At 55.0% G+C, this 22616-nt stretch overlaps 1 protein-coding gene across 4 annotated transcripts in view; it reads right to left on the minus strand.

Moving 5' to 3' along the window:
* GRK5 (G protein-coupled receptor kinase 5) overlaps positions 1-22616 on the minus strand; it is a 242554-nt gene that overhangs the window by 4174 nt on the left and 215764 nt on the right. For all 4 annotated transcript variants that reach the window (XM_017509092.2, XM_037731563.1, XM_037731564.1 and 1 more), the window contains 7 exons: positions 19754-19817; positions 18685-18825; positions 14857-15047; positions 11902-11939; positions 9604-9693; positions 7936-8144; positions 3578-3715 (listed from right to left, as the gene is read on the minus strand). In XM_017509092.2, the coding sequence (XP_017364581.1) occupies positions 3578-3715; positions 7936-8144; positions 9604-9693; positions 11902-11939; positions 14857-15047; positions 18685-18825; positions 19754-19817 (871 nt within the window). The remainder of the gene's footprint in view (positions 1-3577; positions 3716-7935; positions 8145-9603; positions 9694-11901; positions 11940-14856; positions 15048-18684; positions 18826-19753; positions 19818-22616) is intronic.

Below are 22616 nucleotides of genomic sequence, written 5' to 3' on the forward strand. Positions count from 1 at the left end.
CTGTCCGGTCTGCTCTGGTGTCCAGTTCAAGGCTCGAGGCCATGCCATCCCCAGGAGAGCAAACCATGAGCCCAAGTGCACATGGGCGGAAGCAGGGATGGGGGCAGGAATGTCCAACTGAAGAGTGCGACTCCTCTAGTCCCCAGTGGGGTGCATGCCACTGTGGAACTCAGCGGACTTTTAGCTGGAAGCAAGACCACATCATTCACATGCCAGTGCTGGATAAAAATGCCGGCCCCGTGTTCGACATTTAGAATTTTAAGATGGCAACAGATGGCACTGAGCCAGGTGTGGGGCCCAGGGTGCCCAGGTGAGGCTCATGAAGCTGGCCCTGGGTGGCTTGCAAAGGAACATTAAGAAATGAGTGTATTTTGGCTGGGCGCGGTGGCTGTAATCCCAGCACTTTGGGAGGCCGAGGTGGGCAGATCACCAGGTCAGGAGTTTGAGACCAGCCTGGCCCATATGGTGAAATCCTGTCTCTACTAAAAATACTAGCCAGGTGTGGTGGCGGGTGCCTGTAGTCCCAGCTACTTGCGAGGCTGAAGCAAGAGAATCGCTTGAACCTGGGAAGCAGAGGCTGCAGTGAGCCGACATCACGCCACTGGACTTTAGTCTGGGCCACAGAGTGAGACTCCATCTCAAAAAATAAAAAATAAAAAAAAGTGTGTATTTTAAAAAATCTGTAATGGAACAGAAAGTTACCTGGCACACCCAAACCCCACTTTCATGGCTATTATTTCCTTGGAAAGGTTTCCTTTTAAAATACATTGATTTTTATTTTAAAAAGAGTCAATGGACGTGAAAAAGATGATGGTGCTAACGCTGCTTGCGGTTTAGGAACCCCGCAGCAGCCCCGACAGTGATGTGGGGACAGACAACGGTGGGGGCTGGTGGGGACAACAGTGAGGGGCTGGCATGCAGCCTGGGGAGGGCCAGCGAGGAAAAGGCAAAGTCTCCAGCCCACAGCGGCTGCGCACTCTAGGGCCTGCAACCTTTGCTCACCTGAGGCCTCAAATGCCAGGAACAGAGGCCCTAGGCCACAGGGTTCACAGCATGGGGGGGCAGGGGCTCTGGTGGGCTGCCCTGAGCATTATGCCAAGCTGTGCACTTTGGGGGGGCTCTGTTACCTCATCCTCTTAATGCCCTGATTCAAGATGGCCAGAGTCACTGCCAGGGTGACCAACTGTCCCTGTTTCCCCAGGACACAGGACTTTCAGTGCTAAAAGCAGGACAGTCCCAGGCAAAGCAGGACGGTTGGCTGGCCCGACCCTCAGAGCCACCTCCTTCCACACGCTGCTTCTGGGCGCTTCTCTCCAGCTATGCCCAGGCAGCTCCGCGTGGAGGCCCCGCTCCCTTCCATCTTCCCCACGGCTGCCAGTTCTCTTCTCCTGTGACTCGTATTTCTACTTCTATTTAAGGGGTTTTGCTGACACCCCTCCTCCTCTTCAGATTGGAAGTCCCATGAAGGAAACAACCAACTGTTTTGTGCACCACGGGTCTCCCTGGGACTTGGGGGGCCTTGAGGGGCCTGGAGTGTGCTGGAAGGTAGAGGCATAGTTTCACTGTCGTGGCTAATCTCAGCTGTCACCATAGCAACAGGCAGCCCAGACGCCACAAGGATGGCCACCTGGGTTCCAAACCTTTGCCACACCCCCATATGGGTGGCCATGTCCTCTCCAGTTTTGGACCTCAGCGCAATGGCCCATCTGCTCACTCTATGCGGTTTCCTGGGATACCAAGTAGTGGCCACTCCCAAAGCCCTTGACACTACAAGCAAACAACAAATAAACAACACACTCCCTGCACGTGGCACTTCCCATAACAGTGACTCTCACCCCTGGCTGCACACCAGAATCACCTGGGGAGGTTTCAAACATCCTGAAGCCCAAGTCTTATCCTCGACTCCTGGGGACTGGATCCAAGGAAAGAGTTGTTCTTGCTGCCCAGGTGGTTCCCCAGGCAGCCGGGGCTGACAGCGATGCTGTGATTAGCATTCTCCCCCTGCCTGCTCAAAGTGATCCGTAGATCGAGTCTGTAGCATTCAGTGACTTTTTTTTTTTTTTGGAGATAGGAGTCTCACTCTGTTGCCCAGGCTGGAGTGCAGGGGCGAAATCTCAGCTCACTGCAACCTTGGCCTCCTGGGTTCAAGCGATTCTCCTGTCTTAGCCTCCCGGGTAGCTGGGATTATAGGTACCCACCACCAGGACTGGTTAGTTTTTGTATTTTAATAGAGACAGGGTTTCACCATGTTGGTCAGGCTGGTCTTGAACTCCTAATCTCAGGTGATCCACCCTCTTCAGCCTCCCCAAGTGCTGGGATTACAGGCATGAGCCACTGTGCCCGACCTACTCTTTATATTCGCAATGGCCCCCGCGCTTCCCCAGAAAACACTTCCTGATCACCCATCACACTGATGCCATCCTTTGCCGGATGGTGTCTGTGGTGTGGTTGCCATGGACACTGATCCGCACCCAGCAGCTTCCCAAGCCAGCTGCTGCCCCAGAGGACCACGGGATCCTCACCTACAGGGGCTGCCAGAGTTCCAAGGACTGTCCCCACCCACTCCCACTGTATTGGTAAGTCATAACCACTGGTTCTGGAGGAGGGGGATGGGGTCGCCCTGATTTGCGGCATTTGCAGATTGCTGTGGTTCAGAAGCCCCCACCGGGGTCTACTGTAAGCTACTGACGCGAAGCCACTGGACGCGGAATTGGGAAGAGATGTGTAAATGCACTCTCCGGAGATGGAGCGATTCAGCTTCAGCACACTGCTGCTCCCATGTCCTCCACAGTCCCCAGCCCAGCCCCACCCCGGCCAGCGGTTGTCTATGGGAGTGTGGAAGGAGCCGGGGCACAGCAGGCCTTCCTGGCTCCGATTCTCTGACTTTACACAGAGCAGGCCCCCGAAGCCCAGCATGGATTCCGCACAGATCACCCAGCCTCTGCTGGGCCTGGCTCTCTTGGGCCTCTGACCCCTGAGAGCCCATGACTTATAGACCATGTAGGGGCTTTCAAGGGCGGCTCTACCTCGGCTGGATTCTAGCCTCACACACCGACTGGGGGACCTGGGGACCTCCTGGGAAGATGTGACTCCCTGCAGTTTGAGCTGCTGGGGGCAGGGCCTTTTGGTTCCTGCCTGGCCCAGAACCTGGCGTCAACAGTAGGTGCCCAATGCATGCACACTGGTCAAGCTGAGCTGAACATGGTAGCCCTCAATGACAAAGCATTCTCCATTCAACCCTCATTTCACCCGCAAATCTCCCAGGAAGGTGGGAGGCGTGGGTATTACTGATTTCACTGGACAGGGAGAAAACTGAAGCTTAGAAGGAATCTGTCCAGGTCCCCCAGGCCCAAGTCTCTGGACAGCCAGTGTGGGCTCCACGGCCCACGCCTCTTCTGCACTGCCTGGCGTGAAGTTCATCTGCAGCTTGGGTGAGGAGTGGCCAAGAGGGGAATCTTTGGTCCCCACAAAGACACAATGTGCCCCACACTGCTCCAGCTCGCTGTGAGGCGGTGATGGGGCACAGCCCTGGGTGCACTGCGAGGGGAGCCACTAGGGGCTGGGGGGCGCTACTCACATCTGGAATGAAGGGAGGGTCCAACATCCCGGCTTCTAAGCGCTTGAAGTTCATGTTCCTGAAGAAGGGGTGTCTCTTGACCTCTGCAGCCCCCTCCTCCTGGCAGCCCAGCCTCTGCTTCGCATCTTTCGTGAGCAGCTGCAACAGAGAGAGCCCTATGAAGCCACGTGCTCGGGGCCTTTCCTCCCGCCCCGACATCCTGCCTCCATGTATCTGCGCCATGAGCAGGAACCCAGGACACTGCCCCTCCCCACAAAGGTCTTGTTTCGGGGCTACCTCAGCCTGGGCGTGCATCTGTGGCCACACGTTCCCGGCATGGCTAGATGCCTGCATGGGCCAGGAGAGCAGGAATTGGATCTGTTTCTCCCAGGACTATAGACCTAATTCCTGGGTTATGGTGGGCACCCCTTTACGGGTGTCAAGTCAATGTCACCTCTTCTGCATAGGATAAGCAACAAAAGGCAAGGACTGCATCGATAGCTCTCTATCGCTCACATACTCAGCTAACTTGAAGACTTGTACCTCCCGGGGGAAAGCCCATTCCTGATAGAGAGAGGATACCGCCAAGGGACTTAGCCTCTAGGAGCGCTGAGACTCATGGGAGGTGGATGGTGCTCAGAGGACGCGTCAAGCTGATACAGATCGAGCACCCCAGGGCCAGGGGCCATGGCTGGCTGCCAGCTGGGGGTCAGGGAGCTGCATGGGGAAGGGGTATTTGAGTTGAGTCTTGCAGGACAAATAGGCTTTCAAGGCGTGGGTGTGGGAGGGGCATACAGGTAGAGGGAACTGCACCAGCAAAGCGGCGTGGCAGGGTGTGCAGGGTGTGTCTGGGGAATACCAAAAACAAGTGACTTAGAGAGCAGGAGGAGAGTGTGGAGTTCCGTCAGGTGGACGGGGCTGGTCAGGGAGAGATGATGGAGGATCCTGAAGGCCAGGTCAGGTGGTGGGATTTTCATCTGGAGGTAGAAGGAGCCAGAGATGGCTAGGGTAGGGGAGTGTCTTCATCAGAACCAACAGGCAGGCAGGTTACCAGGAGAGGGAGGCTGCGGAAGCAGCCGGGTGAGACAGGATGAGGCTGTGGATGAGCCCAGAGGGCTAGACCCGGGGGGGGGGGCGGGGCCTAGACTGGCCATGGCTGGTCACACAACCGCAGGGCCCCAGCTCCTGCCCTGCACTCCCAGCACCGCAGCCTCGTGATTCTCTCTTCTCCCCCGCCTACTGAGCACTGCATCCATATCTAGTGACTGTCTACTAAGCGCCTGCTTTGTGGCTAAAATCCAGGGGAGCCACCTGCATGGGAGGGGCCCAGCCTTGTCTTTTGCCAGTGCCCCTTGCTCACATTCATTCCACATACATGGCCTGCTGTGGGGCAGATGCTTCACAGGCTAGGGACGCCGGGGGAGTGGAGCCAGATCGGCCTCCTGAGGCTCCGGGTCTGGAGAGGGCTGCCCCCAGACAAGGGAATCGAAGGTGGCATCAGGGCCAGCACCGGGTTCCAGCCTTGAAAGGACTAAGCAGAGAGCTCAGTCGCTCACAGCGTCACCCTCTAGTCCTCCCAGGGACCGGCAGGCTGGTGGCTCAGGGTCTGGCGCTCATGCCTCTGCTTCCTTCTCTGGGGGCTTCCCTGTCCAACAAAGGCCCAGGGCATTGGGCTGGGCTGGCCCAGGCGCTTCACTGTTCTGAGCAGTCCCTCAGAGGCAAGGCTCCTGCGACAGGGCTGCGGCGGCTGGCCAGGAAGGTGGCACAAACGAGGACGGGAAAGGCGAGGGCTGGGCTGGGTGGGCCAGGCCAGGCTGCGCATCAGCTCCTGCAGGGTGGGACGGCAGCCAGCCTGGAGCTTCTGCTTTTTTTCAAGAGAAGCCAGAAAATCCAGGTTATTATATGAAATCTCCTCATTTCTAAATCTTGGCAATGAACCTATCATTTACTCCTTTTGAAAACCGTGTGCAGGTTGAACAAAACACCCACCTATATGCTGCCATTTGAAACCCTGGCATGCAGTCAGCAGTTTGCAGCCATGTCGTCAAGTAAAGAGTTTGCAACCATGCTATCAGGTGGAGATCAGGAGAAGTGAGAGGAAGAGAAGGTGTGAGCTGGGGTGGGTGGGGCAGGCAGAGTGGGCTTCCTGGAGGAGGAGTGTGGATGGGCTGGAAGGACAAGTGAGAGCAAGATGGCTGAAGGGGAAGAGAGGGAGCTGGAGGGGGACTAAGGCCCAGTGCTGGACTGAGCAGGAGCTTGGGGAAGATGGAGGCTGAGGTCTGGGCCCATGGACTGGGCTCAGGGGATATGAGGTGAGATGCATGAATTTCTGGGCTCCATTGGAGGGGAGCTGGTTCTGTTGCTGCTAAGATGGAATGGGGGACAGAGACCAGCTTTCTCACTTACTGTGGAGGGGCCCTCTGAGGCAGGCAGGGCTGGGGCCACCAGAGCCTAGAAATGGGTCCAGGGCCTATGAGGTCTCCTGACAAGTCAGGCCCTGCAGTGTCCTGAGCTGCCGCCAGCTGAAGGGTACAGGGGAGGCCTAGATGCTGGACTGAGATGCTGAGACCCAAGATCATTTGTAAGAGAAGCCGCAGCAAGGCCAGAGGCCAGTGGTTTTGTACCCACCGGACAGGTCCTCCGGGAGCAGCAGGCTTTCTCTCAGTGTCCACCAGGGGGCAGCAGAGAGGCAGCAGCGCCCTGGTCCAGACTGCAGCAGGAGATGCCAGCCCCAAAGCTGGGGGCCAAGGTGGGTGACTGGGGTCCTGGGATGGGGCTGGGGCCCTCTCCTCCTTGTCACCCTCTCAGTACGTCCCATATCCCTGTTGAGATGTCTCAAGATCTGCTTCTCTGAAAGCCTGACCCTGACCTGGGACATGTGGTGATGCTCTGACCCCTTTCCCTTGTCTAGTTTGGTCACACCTGATGGAGATCTCCTGATAACACAGCCAAGTATGGCTGGCGCCCACGTTTCCATTTACCTGACCAGTGCTGCACTGCTCCTCCGGCCCCCACACCCTAGCCCTGGCTGTGATGACCGTGTGGCTTTCTCTGAGGCCCCAGTTGCACGGCGGGCCGGCAGCTATGGGGTTTGAGTGTGGGTCTGATGTGCACACACAAGCCTTCTTCCCACAGCTCTGTGATGTGAGCATGAGGTTGGTGTTTGGCTGCAGGAGAGGGGCCTCCGGGGTGAGGAGCCCAGCCAGATGCTCCTGGGGCTGCTGGCAGTGCACCCTCAGGCCTTCCTGAGCAGAAGCATTGCGACTTTTAATCAGCTTCTGGGCCTGCTCCTTCCTAAACTCCAGCCTGGGATGTCAGTGCACACGCTGAGCCTGCCCCCAAGGTCCCTGCAGAGGTAGAGGGGTGGGAAGAGTGGCCCCCCAGGCTTGGCTTGCCCGTCTGAGGCTCCGGGTACGCAGGGCTCCAGGAAGAGGAGAGGAAGCCTGTGGCTCGCAGGTGTGGAGCTGGGCACTCTGGCCCTTCCTGTCCCTGTAAGGCTGGCATTAGAGGGCAGCTGCTTGCAGCAGGGGTGCCTGTACAGCTGTGCTCAGCACCGTAAGAAGGAGGGCCCCAAGGGCTGGACTTGAGGGCTGAGAGCCAGGCGGGAGCAGGGAGTGGCCGTCTCCCCACAAAGCCACTAGCCCTGGTTCCCAGGGAAGGGCCTGGCGGCCAGCATGGGGGAGCCAGGGGCAGGGTGCACGGGCGACTCCACTCCCATATCCCATACTTCTGGTGGCTCCTGTCACTCCTTTATCTGGCTTCCGGTTCCCACATCTGGCCCTGCCCTCCCAGCTCATGTAATCGTCACTCCCATCGTGCCCTTCCTTCGGGTGGCTCAGACCTCACCATCCCTAGACCCTGTCATGCAGAAGCTGGGCTGGCGTGACCAGCGGTCCATCTAGTGGTGGAAAACTTTGTTATAAGCTGTTCAAAGACTGAAATCATCGCCCCCAGCCCCTGCAGCCCTGTGTCTTAAGCCAACACTTGGAATTCAGAGTTGGAGGGAGCAGGAGGCCCAAGGGCAGGGGCAGGGGCCTGGCCCAAGGTCGCTTTGTGTCTGGGGCGCCAGTTCAGACGTCTTCTCCGACCCGCGTGTACGCCCCACAGGCTGAATGTGAGCACGTTCCACCCTGTTCCCACCCCCTTCCCTCGGTTCATGGGTGTCCCACCCAGGCTTTCTCCTGGAAGCCTCTGCTGAACGCCCTAGTCCACAGCAAGAAGTGCCCTCAGCTCTAGCTTGGGGGCATCACCACCAGCCCACACCCTGGCATGCTCAGACCGCTGCCCCTTCAGCCTGTGTGCTGTTCCGGAGACAGACTGCGGCAGGCCCAGAGAGGGGCACCGCCAGCTCGAGGGTGGTCTGACCACCAGGAGCTCACCATCTTGCAGATAGACTTGGCCTCCTCGGAGAACTTGTGGGAGTACAGCTCCTCGGTCTCCAGGACCCGGCGGTCCACCTCCTCCCGCTTCACCTTCTCCTTGCGGCCGCGGAACGGTGACTGGCCTTCGATCATCTCGTAGATGAGGCAGCCCAGGCCCCAGTAGTCAGGGCTCAGGCCGTACCTCTGGTTGTTCAGGACCTCTGGAGCTGGGGGCAGAGGAGAGGAGAGAGGAGTGAGGAGGGGTGAGACAGCTGGTGGTGCTGCTCACAGAAGGCCTGGAGTTTCATGGCGGGGATGCTGGCCTCCACCAAGTCCTACCCACCAACGGCTATGAATACCACCTCCTCCAGGGAGCCTGCCCTGATGGCTCTTCTCTGTGGCCCCGAAGGACTCTGATTGTAGCTTTAGAACTCTGACCACCGTGGGTGGGAGTGTCCTGCACTCTTGATGTCTCCTCACCTACAACATGAGCTACTTTATTCACTACTGTAACAAGCACCTGGCACAGAACAGGCGCTATCCATATACTTGTTTCAATAAATAAAGGTGTATCCACCCCAATTAAAGATGATCTTAAATTTATCTGTAATTCAAACAATCTCTTGCTGTGTCTTCTCTACCACTTCGATAAACTGAGTTAGAGATTCACCACAGAAATACAAAAAAGAGAGTTCTACATCATCAGGCCACACCTGTCTGAGGGGAAGTGCAACCACACACATGCTGGTTTGCATACGAGAGCCTGGGCAGGTGCCTGCAACACTGTGCAAAAGGAGACCAGGCAAAGGCACACACAGGTGGGCAGAGCTGTCATCCAGGCAGCCCTCAAGTATCACATCCATCCATCCACCCACCCACCCACCCGCCCACCTATCAATCATCCCTCAGGACTCATGTGGGCACACACAGACATACACCCCACAGGTTGCCAAATGTCACGCAATCTGAAAATGACCCTCTAGCATCAGAGACAAAGTACCCCTCCCACACAGCTGCTGTTGGCACCAGCCTGGCCAGAGGGTGGCATCGTGCCTGGTCCTTGGAGCTCTCTGGGGCCCCTGCCTCTCAGGGGAAGGAGGGTAGGCATGTGAAATGTGCAAGAGGAAGCCCAGGGCATGCCTCCAATTGGCTGGGGGATTCTAGGGCACAGGACTCAGCTCTGGGTCTCTCCCCTGCAACCCCCAGGACGCTGGTCTCAGAGCAGGCCGAGGCAAGGCGGCAGGAGCCCAAGTTGCTCTCTACTGGAATCATGCTTGGTGACACAGCAGCTGTGCGCGCCTCTCATTTGGGGGCTTTTCTGAATTACCTCCTTCCTCTCAAGGGTCTCTCCACCCAGACCCCAGCTTCAATATGACCTCCCACCAGCAGTGCTGTGTGCCAGGCTCTGACCCCTAAGAGTGGCTTGGCTTTGGACACAGCAGGAGTTGGGAGCTGGGAGTACAGAGAACTCAGAGCAGTCCTCACATCTGAGGCCCTGTGCTCCCCTTCACCCTGGCTAAGGCCACCCCCCAGCAGCCCCGCAGAGACTGTGACTCTGCGTGTGATCAGCAGTGCGAAAAGAGGTGAGAGGCTCTGCGGGTGGGCTCTGGGAGCTCAGCTGGTGGAGGGCAGGGGCAGCTCCGTGGGTATCAGGGTGTGGTGAACAGAGGCGGCCCCGGCACTCACCCATGTAGCCAACGGTGCCCACCCGGCCACGGATCAGGTCTCCCTCAGGGATCTTCACAGCCAAGCCCAGGTCTGAGATCCTAATGTGTCCTGAGGGGGACAGCAGGGTCAGTGGGTCACTGGAACAGCCGCATGGACGCCTGGCCTTGCTGTGTGCCCTTGGGCAAGGCACACAAGTTCTCGGCATTCTCATCTGTCCGATGACAGCAGGGGCCCCAAGCTGCCATCGTGGGGTGACCACAAGACCCTTGGGAGAGTGTAGGAGAGGGAGGACACAGGAAAATGGTCACTCTTCAGGAGGGGAACACAGGGACGCAATAGGACGCCTGGCCCGGCTGGACGTTGACCGACCTGCCGGTTTAAAGGCTGAATGGGCTTCGTGGAAGGCTGAGGTCACAGAGAATCTTGGCCTGGTTCTGGGATTACTTCATGGGAAAAATGTGAGGTTCTCCTGGCATTCTGCAACAATTTGCTTAAGGGGAAAAAATTATAAAACAATTTGGGAAGCAACTCCCAGACCTGCCTTGTTGGTCTCTGGAGGTTGGTTGTTTTTCACTTTGGAGAAACGAGAAGGGAAAACGTCTGGCCTGGCTGGAGAGGAACCTGAACTCACAGACCAGGACTGACCCCAGGGCGGGAGCACCGACCTGAGCACCACCTCGCTTTTGTCCATCCCATGGCCCACCTGGGCCACAACTTACCCCGCAGGAAGGGACACGTCCCCTTCCCTTCCCTGCCTTTGGACACCTCCACCCCCGTCCCTCCAGCCTAGATGTCAGCAAGGGCCAGTGCCAGGGACCCCGCCAGGCTGGAGCCGTGTGAACGCCCTGGCTCGGTGGTGGCTGACAGTCAGGACAGGAGAGGAGCAGTGTGGGCTTGGTTCTGAGATCAAGGGAGGCTCTGCACTCATCCAGAGAGGGGCGGCAGGTCTGGGCCCTCCGAGCACCCCACACGGGGCAGCATCCCCTGCAGACCTCTCTTCAGGTCATCAGTGACCACCCGCTTTCTCCCCTACCTCTACTGGGGGCTGCCAGGGTCTGGGGCCTGCTGGGAGGAGACCCATTTTCTGCCCTCAGCTCCCCACTGATGCTGCTGGGTGACTTTGGCAGGTTGGCTCCTCTAAGGCTCAGTTTTGCCATCTGTAAAATGGGCACAGAGATGCTGCCCTGCTCTTCTCTGTGCAGATGGGAATATCTAGTCAGATCAAAGAAAACCGGCCAGGCAAGCTGGCTCATGCCTGTAATCCCAGCACTTTGTGAGGCCGACCTAGGCGGATTGCTTGAGGTCAAGAGTTTGAGATCAGCCTGGCCAACATGGTGAAACCCCATTTCTACTAAAAACACAAAAAGTAGCCAGGCATGGTTGTATATGCCTATAATCCCAGCTACTCAGGGGGCTGAGGCAGGAGACTTGCTTGAACCGGGAAGGCAGAGGTTGCAGTGAGCCGAGATTGCACCACCGGACTCCAGCCTGGGCAACAAGAGTGAAACTACATCTCAAAAAAAAAAAAAAAAAAAAAATTAGCCTGGTGTGGTGGTGCATGCCTATAATTCCAGCTACTCGGGAGGCTAAGGCAGGAGAATCACTTGAACCCAAGAGGCAGACGTTGTAGTGAGCTGAGATCATGCTGTTGCACTCCGGCCTGAGCAACAGAGCAAGACTCTGCCAAAAAAAAAAAAAAAAAAAAAAAGGAAGGTGTAGAAACTATTTTCCAGGTGTGAGGCTAAACACCTGTGAGGGCTACTGTGGCTGTTCTTGTGATTCAGTGCCCATGGCCAAGAGAAAATAACGATGGTAACGCACACAGATGATGCCTAAGACATTTACAGCTGGAGGGGCTGGCCAGCAATTTCCCTTCAAGCTGTCCTACAGAAGCCTCTCCACCACTCTCTTCCCTCTGGGTGGGCAAGGCAGGATGCTTTGTTTCCATTTCACAAACAAGATGAGAGGTGGAGAAGTTGGTAAAAGTTAAGTATTTGCCCAGCGTCTCTAAAGTTCTGGACTCCTTATTCAGTGCGCGGTAGAGACCGCGCCCGGCCAGAAGTTATTTTGACGCTTAGAACCTGATGGTCAAAGGGAATTTCAAAAACTCTGAATTTCAAGGTCTCTCTGAACACTGCCTGCTCACCAAGCAGGAGCTCTGTCCACGTCCAATGCCTTCCCCTTCCCCAGGTACCCAGCACTGAGCAGGGGGAGTGGTCAGTCTCCCCAGCCCTCTCTAAGAGTCCCTGGGAGGCTCTTTGCTTTCTCTGGGTTGCGATGCTCGCCTCAGCTACCTAGTAGGAAAAGAAGACTTACCATAATCGTCTAACAGGATGTTTTCAGGTTTCAGATCTCTGAAAGGAAAAACAATAAGCATCAGAGTGTGGGCATTCTGGGCAGCTAGGATGCACTGGCATCTGGGTGGACCCCTCAGGCTAACCAGGCCTGGGTGGCCACAGGGTGTTTCCCCCACACCTTGTGGCTCAGGCTGTCTGGGTTGAGCCAAAATGATCTTCAGCTAAGTTCTCTCCTTCCAGTAATTGAAAGCAACACTGCTGTTTTCCACAGGCATTTCCCAACCCTGGAGAGTGACTGGGAAAGTAGGAAAAGGCCAGTCGTGGCCTCTGTTCACACATCAATGACTCCAGGGCTGAGGATACTTCTGGCCGGGTAGCAGAGCCCCTTGAGGGCTGGGAAGACCCTGGAGGTCTCAGGATGCTCTGAAGGCAGAGCAGGGCCTGCGAGTGAAGGGAGCTATGCAATTGGGAGAAGAGGATCGAAGGGAGAGGGAGGAGCCATAGGAAAAAGACCCCCTTTAAGATGGGGCCTGCTGGAGACTGGCACATCCCCCGCCTCTGGTTTTGCTACAGTTTGGGAGAAAGCACAGCCACGGGGCACAGCATAGGTGTGGCTGCCTCATCCTGTCCCTAATGTCTCTTCTCTTGATGACAGGATCTTGCTCACAAGAAAGGGAGCCTCTGCATTCCCAGGATGAGGGGAAAGGCAGCAGAAGAGATGGCTTTATAGGAAAAGGTCTTCTCTATGGGTAAAAGAACAACCAATAGGTGAGTGCGTGCAACTCAGGTAAGCCGTGGAGCAAACAGTACACAGGATCTGGATGAAGGCTCCAGTTCTCAACTAGCCCGCTTTGTTTATTTAACTGATGGCAGCTGTCCTCATGCAGAGTGGTTAATGTACCCAAATCCAGGCAGTCTGCCTCATCAAGTGATAATTGGTGTTTGTGTATCCTTATTTATCACAAAATACTTTTGTTGCTGTTACTTAAACGGCATTCTTTTGATGTGTTAACAATTCCAAATAAGGGCAGGAGTCATCATCGCAACAAGCCAGCTGCCACCAGGCTAGCATGGCAGCTCATTAGTGGGCACTGGTCAGAACCGAGCCCAGAGAGAGGCCGTGGCGATTGGTCACAGCCAGGGAGGAGGCACTGTCATCTCTCTCCCCCGGAAGAAGAAGAGCTAGAACTTGGATGGCTTTCTCTTTTCTCTTTAAATAAAAGGCAATTAAGTGGAGAATTCTTTTTTCAACCTGCAGGGAAATTTTTCTGACTTTCTTTTCACTTGAATGAAAACAAAACAAAAACATAAATGGGGAGATGGTATGAGGGGAAGGGCATGTCATCAGACCATTCTTTCTTGTTTCCAGGACCTTCTTGGGCTCCCAAGATGAGCTCCACTGCAAAGGTCTTCAAACTGGGCTGTGTGTAAGGGTTCTGCCAGGACTGACCAGGGGGCTCCCTCCTGCCCGCAGTTTTAAGGGTCTGGATTTCTTCACATCATGATGCTCTGTCCTCGCACCTTTTGGGATCTCCCTCCCACCTGCCCTTTCTCAATAACTCTTCTGCCAAGTTACAGAAGAAAAGCAGCCTCCTCCTTTCCCGAATGACTGTAGCGCCCCACACCAGATGTCAAAACCCCCGGCTCCAAAGGACTGATTAGAAAAGAGATCTACTACTAATTACAATGGCAACTCGACAGAAGTTGTCATTTTATTTTATTTTATTTTATTTTTGACAGGGAGTCTCCCTCTGTCGCCCAGGCTGGAGTGCAGTGGCAATCTTGGCTCACTGCAACCTCTAAGTTAATGTGATTGATTCTTCAGCCTCAGCCTCCCAATTAGGTGGGGATACAGGCGCATGCCACCGCGTCTGGCTACTTTTTGTAGTTTTGGTAGAGACGGGGTTTCACCATGTTGGCCAGGCTTGTCTTGAACTTCTGACCTTAGGTGGTCTACCCACCTCAGCCTCCCACAGTGCTGGGATTACAGGTGTGAGCCATCATGCCCAGCCAGAGAAGTATTTTAAAACATAGAGCCTTATGGTCAAAGGGAATTTCAAAAACTCGTATACGTATCCATATGTTTGTTTCAGAGGTGTATGCTCATCAATGAAAGACTTTCAGGCAAAAAATATATTATTGACATTCTGGAGGGGATGGAGAGAGTGAAGGAAATGATAGAAAATTCCTCATCACTAGAGAACTTTCTGTGCATTTTTTGGATAAATGCAAGTGCATTTGTTGCAGCAACTAGAGATTCCACTGGATCCCTTGAAGAGTGTGATATAACTGTTTCAATTTCAAAATATCAAAATTGCTACTATTTCAATATGATGGAATATTTCAGATGTCTACTTAAAATGTAGTGGCACTGAGATTTTCAAAATTCTTTCAGGACTGGGAGAAAAATCTGAAGGGCACTGCTTACTGTGAGAGGACTCTGGATCCCTGGCCCTACAGTGTCCAGGTCCCTGTGGGATTGAGGTGGGTGTGGAGAAAGATGAAGAGCAGAACAGGCTGAGGACAGTGTGGGGTGGGACCATGGGTCACTCTGATTCTCCTTGTGGGCAATGACCGAACCCAAGTCTTCCCGGGGCTGATCCCAGATAGTAGCCACTAGGCTCCCCCACCCCCACCCAGCTTCCCTGGGTGCTGGGATGGAGGCGACTGGAGAGAGCAGTGGCTGTGGCTCATCCTTGACTTGAAGAAGCAGTCAGTTTCAGGAGCATCATTTCACTCACTTGGCTTCCCTAAGCTTTGGAGGTGGGGGAAGACTGGCCAGCGGGTGGCCCACCTCACTTCCTGGGTGCCGGGGCCCAGGTTCCTGGAGTGGAAAGTCTGTCTGACTCTGCACCCTCCCCTGGTGCTGACCAGGCCTGATTTCCAGAGTGACGGCGACCACCTGCCTGAGGGTGTGGAGGGGCTGGCCCCACCCCCTCAGACTTAGACTTGGAAGCCCGGTGGCCCCACTCACCGGTAGACAGTGTTCTCACGGTGGAGGTCTTCCAAGCCGCAGAGGATCTCTGCCGCGTAAAACAAGGCCCGCTCCTCCTCGAAGCCAGGGTTGCCCATGTTGTAGATGTGGAACTTCAGGTCGCCCCCATTCATGATGGTCAGAACCAAGCACAGTGCATCCTTGGTCTCGTAGGCATAGGCCAGGTTGACCTGGGAACGCGAGAACAGGGCCATGGTAAGGTCACGACAATGGCCACTCCCTTCTGCTTCCCTCCTCAGGATCCCGGGAGCTGGGGTGGGTGGGAACAGAGCAGCCTCACCCTGCTCCCCTGCGCCCAGATGCCCGCAGTGACCCTGCCTGCTGCCTCCTCGGCTGATAAGGGGCTCACACCAGCTCCTCCCATTCAGTGGCTCAAGGTGAGAAGGCCAAGGCGGGTGGGGCAGGCTGGCACCCTGACCTCCCAGTGAGTCCAACAGGTGGTGTCTGTGCTCCCTCCACAGAAGCACATGTGTGCATCAGCTGCAGAAGCCTGGAAGGTGCCCTTGTTGGATGGTCAGAAAAGCAGGGCTCAGCTGCCCTTCCGGCTGTGGGAGCCATGATCACAGGGCCCAGTAGGAATGGGCTGGAGGGGCAGTGGGGCTCCGGGAACTGGAGCCTGGCCTGGCAAAGGCTTTCTCTTGCATGCAGGATGTGCCTGGTTGATATGGTTTGGCTGTGCCCCCACCCCAATCTCACCTTGAATTGTACTCCCAGAATTCCCATGTGTTGTGGGAGGGACCTGGTGGGAGGTAATTGAATCGTGTGGGCCGTTTCTCCCACACTGTTCTCGTGGTAGTGAATACGTCTCATAAGATCTGATGGTTTTACAAGGGGAAACCCCTCTCACTGGGTTCTCTTTCTTCTCTTGCCACCACCATGTAAGAAGTGCCTTTCACATTCCACCATGATGGTGAGGCCTCCCCAGCCATTTGGAACTGTAAGTCCATCCAACCTCTTTCTTTTGTAAATTGCCCAGTCTCAGGTATGTCTTTAGCAGCAGTGTGAAAATAGACTAATACACTGGTCCACCTGGCAAGGGGGCCACCAAGAGGCGGGGGTCTAGTCGTCTTCTGGTGGAGTCCAGACACCCGAGGCTCTGTGAAGCAAGACCAGGCGGGGCAGTAGAGAAAAATCACACTGGAAGGTAATCTTTCTCCACATAGGGAGGCGGCACACATGAAACCTGGCCGTTGTGGGCCAGGCTGGGATGGGCAGGGCCATAAAACCAGTGCATCGACATCAGCTATTTTTGAGGAAAGGAGACAAATGGCAGCAGAGGATAAGCACGCTCAGGGGGACCGTGCTTCTGCTGCAGCTGCTGCAGCTGTCCCCTTCCTCCCACCTCTGCCCTGGTGATCACTGAGAAAGGGCTCCAGGAGGTATCACCATGGGAACTCCCTGCCAGGGGCCATGGATGGGGCATAGTTAAAAGTCCAGCCCCTAAAACCAAAGGCCCTTAAAGACGTGCCACCCAGCTTTGTGAGACACGCGATCCTCTTCCCCAAACAGGACCCAGCAGCACCATCCCCGGCCAGAGCCAGCACTGCCCCTTCAGAGATGAGGCTCCACAGGCAGCATCCAGGGGTCCCTGCGGAAGGGGCTAGCGGTGGGGAGGAAGGTTCTGGATCAAGGAGAAACGATGGCTGGTGTTAGCCTCATCCGCCTCATGTCCATATGCCACGATGGCACCCACACCTGTACCCTGGACAAGGCTGGCAGCTGGGGGTGGCCTGGGATGAGATCCCAAGATGCAAATTTCCCTCCTCTTGGAGTGCCACTTTGTAACTCCCATCTCCTGCCTCTGAGGAATGACCCAAGCACTAGGTGGATGGTAGCCTTTCTCCTTGCTCACATGGCAGGTGGGAGTTTAACTGGGGCAAGCTTGAGGGGCAGCTATCCGGGAGCAGCTATCAAATGAAAAAAGTACTCACCCTGTGCCACATCAGTCCCTCCACTAGGAATGGGTCCTAGGGATACACCCGCAGAATATGCCACAGGGATATCTGGGGACAGACACTGCAGCATGGTCTGTACTTTTTTTTTAAAATACCAAGTCTCACTCCATCACCCAGGCTGGAGTGTGGTGTTGCGATAGCTCACTGCCAAGTCCGCCTCCCAGGTTCAAGCAATTCTTAGGCCTCAGCCTCCCAAGTAGCTGGGATGACAGGCACCCACCACCATGCCTGTCTAACTTTTGCATTTTTAGTAAAGATGGGGTTTTGCCATGTTGACCAGGCTGTTCTCGAACTCCTGACCTCAAGTGATCCGTCTGCCTTGATCTCCCAAGCTGGTGTGAGCCACTGCACCTGGCCCTGTCATGGTTTAAAGAGGAAAACAATTGCCATCCACGGGGACTGACTACACAGATTATGCTTTACCTCTTCATGAGAATGATGTCCAACTTTAAAAAGGGGTGTGACTATAGGTCTGGATGGAGAAAGAGATCTACAATATAAGGGAAAAACATTCCTCCATAGGAGGTACAGGAAGATCCCATTGGCTAAAAGCCTGTGCATGGATAAAACATCTCTGGAGTGACTACTCAGGGAAGCTTTTCATTTTATTGTGTATCATTCTGTGCTGTTTAAATTTTTACCTTGTACATATATTATTATTATTTTCTTTTGAGATGGAGTCTTGCTCTTGTCACTCAGGCTGGAATGCAGTGGTGCGATCTCGGCTCACTGCAACCTCTGTCCCCTTCAGCCCCTGGGTAGCTGGGATCACACACCTGGCTAATGTTTGTATTTTTAGTAGAGATGTGGTTTCACCATGTTGGCCAGGCTGGTCTTGAACTCCTGACCTCAGATGATCCCCCCGCCTTCGCCTCCCAAAGTGCTGGGATTATAGGCATGAGCCACCACGCCTGACCCATGTATTATTATTTTTAACATATGCATATATTTATTTTTAGAAATGAGGTCTTGCTGTGTCACCCAGGCTGGAGTGCAGTGGCATGATCACAGCTCACTGTAGCCTTGAAGTCCTGGGTTCAAGCAATCCTTCTGCCTCAAGCAGGCTTCTGAGTAGCTGGGACTACAGGCATGCACCATTGCACCAGCCTTATTTTTTATAACATGTAGCAGAAGATATTAGAGCTGACCAAATATCCATGCCCTTCACATTTCCCAGCCTTCCCTGAAACTAACTTGTCTCTGTGTTGACTGGTTCTGGCTGGCAGACTATGGGTGAAATTGAGGAACATCTGTCCAGCTGAAGCAGTGGAAAGTCTTCATGTGGATCCCCTAGCACTCATGTTCAGGCTCCAGATGGAGCAGCTGTTAGATGGAGGAGGGTGGTCCAATCTGATTGGACTTCAGGTGAGTGACAGATAAACCTCTGCTGTATTTAGCTACTTAGGGTTTGGGGCAAATTTGTGATCGCAGCAGGGCCCAGCCTAGACTAACAACAAAGACTCGATGGTACCACTCCAGGATGCTGGCACTAAGGTCCCACCATGATGGCACCAGCCTAGAGGGTCTGTGGAACCCACAGCTCCCAGCCTGGGCCCAGGTGAACTTGTTTTGTCCACTGAGGAGTTTGCATGGTAGTCCAGGAGAACAGAGGCGTCAGTCTCATGCACAGCGGGGAGCCAGGCACTGGCTGGCTCTGGGGTTGGGACAAAGCCAGCCACAGTTGACCACAAGGGGCCTCGTGATGGAGAGATGTCTTGCCTCAGTTCCATTACTGGCATTGCCCTTCCCCGGGATGGGGACCTGCTGCATTGGAGGACCACGCCCTTCCGGAGCGAGGGAAGCCCCGGACCACAGAAGGGCAAGTGGTCACTGGGCCCAGACGCTCACTCACCACAAACTGACTGTTGACCTTCTCGAGAATCTGCTTCTCGTTGAGGGCCATGGACTCCCCTTTCCTCTTTTTGATCCTCTTCTTCTCCAGACGCTTGCAGGCATACATTTTACCCGTGGCCCGAACCTGGCAGGCACAGACCTGCGGCACAAGAAAGGAACCAGGATGGCAGGAGCACCGGGAGGCCTGCCCCGAGCTCCTCCAGGGCCGGGACCACAGGGCTCCCAGGTGGAGAATGGATGGGGCCAGAGCCGGCCCTACCTGGCTTCGTGGGTGAGGCTCCCAGGGCCCCATGATGCCTGCCCTGGGGCCCATGGCTGTCCTGGACCCTGCCCTCCCTCCTCCTCCCCTTGGAGGATTCCCAGGCCTGGAGGGGTAGAATGAGCCCCTCACACCAAGACTTAGAACTGATGGGCCCAGTACTGTCCCATTCTCAGGGTGACTAAACTTCTATAGGCTGCTGGCAGAGAAGTTTGGGAGGCAGTGATGGGAGACCCTCAAGAACTCTGACTTTATAATCCACGTTAAGTGGGAACCAGAGCATTTGGGCTCAAGTCTAAGTTCTGTTCCACATTGTCTGTGTGGCCTTGGCTTGGTCACCTAACCATTTGGGACCTCAGCTTTCCTCCTCTCTAAAATGGGAATAACAAGGCTTGCCTCACGTGCTGGGAAGATGGGATAATGGACAATGAAATCCTGAATCTTGCGTGACAATGTCATCCAGGCCCTGAGTGGCCAAGGTTGCCCAGCCTCCTCACACCCTCACAGCTTCTCCCCACACACGACCAGGGCTGCCCATTTGTCCCCTGCAGGCTGGACCTTGCCCGAGGCTGGCGGGGGAGCCCCTCTGTCTCACCTGCCCAGCTCCACACTCTCCTTTCATCTTAGACACACCTGATAGCTCCTCAGTCACTGACTCTCCCCTACCCTTACTGCCCCTGGGGACCCACACTGAGCCACTGGTGCCGCCGGGGAACCCCTTCACTGACCCTTTAGGCCAATCCAGGAGGGACAGGAAAGGTGACTTGAATATAAGAACTTTTGATTCGAAATGCGAATGTTCACTCACCTCCCCGAAGCCCCCTTTTCCTAGCACTCGATACTGCCTGAAAGTGTTTTTGGTCACCGGTTGCCTGGAAGAAAGAAGAATCCCACACTGGTCTCGTGGTGCCAAGGTTCAGAATCCATAGGAAACTGCAGCACCACTGAGAGCAGCTGGTGTGAGCTGTAATTCCAGGAGCCCCACAGGAGCCCCAGGGACCCCCAGGAATCATCGCTGCAGACTAGACCTTCAAGGACTTGCTCTGAGTCTGAGTGTTCAAATCCCAAGCCCCAGCCCCCAGCCCCCTGCAGGCTGGGGGATGCACAGGCCTTGCTTGCTCAGAAGGCTTAAAACCAGACGTTCCGTGTGGTTCTATCCTCTCTCTGCAAATCATGTGGGGAAACTCAGAAGGAAGCTGTGCCTTCGGTGCAGGGAGGGGTGAGGGCCAGAAGCCACAGAGGACCAGTGTCTCATGGAGGACACGAAGATCACAGCCCTCCCCACACCTGTGCACCCCAGCCTGCCCAGCAGGATGGCCGTGCTTCCTGTCCTGGGTGTAGACTGTTCCTTTCTGCGGCGCTCCTGCTGCTGGCCCAGGAGACCCAGCCTCAGGAGTGGGCAGAGGCTGCTGGTCTTCAAACTGTGTCCTGGGGATCTTCACCACTGGTTCCCAGCCTTTCTACCACTAAGGACCCTTTATTATATTTCCCACATAGATGCGGAACATGAGAAGATCCTGGCTGCCAAGATCAGATTGGAAGTAATGATCACCTTGAATCTCCCGACTTCTCGTTTTTGTTTGTTTGTTTTTTGTTTTTTTGAGACGGAGTCTCGCTCTGTAGCCAGGCTGGAGTGCAGTGGCATGACCTCAGTTCACTGCAACCTCCACCTCCCAGGTTCAAGCAATTCTCCTGCCTCAGCCTCCTGAGTAGCTGGGATTACAGGCACATACCACCACGCCCAGCTAATTTTTGTATTTTTAGTAGACATGGGGTTTTACCATGTTGATCAGGCTGGTCTCAAACTCTTGACCTCATGATCCAACTGCCTTGACCTCCCAAAGTGCTGGGATTACAGGTGTGAGCCACTGCGCCTGGCCAACTCCTTGTTTTAATGAGCCAAAGCCATTTATAACATTGAATCAGACAGAACTTCTGATCATGAGGCACGATGGCATTTCTTAGACTAAACAAAGACATGTCCCATCTAGTGGCCATAAAGGACCTCATGGTGCAGAGGGCTTGTGGTTGCTGGTCTGTTTGGCTACACATAATCAGCTTAAAATGTGAAAACTGGCTCTTGGCTCTCCAGGACTATTTTTGAGCATTGCCCCCAAACTCCTCAAAAGTCCCAACCAGGGCAGGGGTTGGACTGAGACTGAATTGGGCTAAAGAACTGGGTCAGCTGAGGATAACCAGGGAGGCTTCAGTCACCCAGAAGCTCCTGAATGAATGAGTCTTCCCTGGAAATCATATCTGCGGCACCACAGCTACACTCATAGGATGGCCCTGAAAAGCCAGGGTACTCTCTGGCACCCCGTGTTGAATCTGCCATGCTATGGCTCACTTCTCCCTTCACCATGTTTCCTCAGGACATGGGGCCCAATCCCCACCAAAGCACAGAGCTGCCCCTCTGCGGGTCTCCCCACTGCTCTTCTGCACAGGAGCAGCTAGAAGGGAAACTTGCCACACGCCTGCCTGTACCACGTGGCCCTGGGAAGCTTTTCCTGCAGCTGCCCCCGAAACCACATGAAGGCACCCTGCCTAACAGTTTACGACGCATGGAGGAGAAACGGTTGGTCGGTGTCGCCACAGAACTCCTCTGCTGGGGGAAATGAGTGGAATGCAAGTTCTCAAAAATTTCTTGGTTAACCCTGGGAGGAAAAAAATCCCTTTGCTATTTCAGCATGAACAGGGCAGGATCTTTCGCAGGGTGCTGTTTGTCATGTAGGGCATTCCCAGCCCAGGCTCCTACCCTCCAGGCTCCAAAAGCTTAATGCCTTCAAAAGGATGAACTCTCAACCTCTTTGCAATCAGGCCACAGATTAAAAGGACAACTTCTCCACTTCATGTGCTTGGTGCAGAGGAGGAAAAGGAAAGCCAGTGACCACCAACAAAGGCTGCTATGTGAACTGCAGTGCTGGGTGGCCCGGGGCCCAGGACTTGAGAGAGGGACTCTGGTTCAGGTTCCAGCCTTGCCAGGCCCTTGCTGAGTGGCCCAAGGCAGCTCCATCAACTCCTCTGAGGAAAATGAAGATCCTGAGAAGGCCTTCCATCCAGTGGAGGGCTCTTTGTAAACTGGTGTGTCAGATGTCATTATTTGAACTCCTAGGAAAAAAGGGCATGCCCCCCTCTGGGGGTCTCTATAGTAATGATACCCACTGCTCCAAGCAGGCCTGGGGGCTTCTATAATCCTCACAGCAGCCCAGGGAGGGGGGATCATTATTGTCCCATTCTGTAGATGAGAATGTTGAGGCTTCAAAAGGTGAAATGAGTTGCCCAAGGCTCTGGCTGGTAGTGGTAGGCTGGAGTTGGGGTCTAGGCAGCCCGTGCTTTGCATCATGACCCCACACTGCCACTCAGGGAGGGTGAGCACAGATTGGGGTTGTGTGTTGCACAGCCCAGGGCTCCGGAATGGGGTGTGCAACACACATGGTGAACACAGCTCCACTGGACTGACCTGTAATTGTCAGAATCAGGACTGAGCCCCTAGCAAGTCGGCTGTGCCTCCTAATATCAGACCTGGTGAGGTAGGGCTGATGGCAGTGATGCTGATGATGGTGGTGATACTGATGATGGCGGTGATGCTGATGACAGCAGTGATGCTGATGATGGTGGTGGGATATTGATAATGGCGGTGATGCTGATGATGGCAGTGATGTTGATGATGG

This window comes from Cebus imitator, unplaced genomic scaffold (assembly GCF_001604975.1).
Source record: "Cebus imitator isolate Cc_AM_T3 unplaced genomic scaffold, Cebus_imitator-1.0 Scaffold406, whole genome shotgun sequence".
NCBI lineage: Eukaryota > Metazoa > Chordata > Mammalia > Primates > Cebidae > Cebus > Cebus imitator.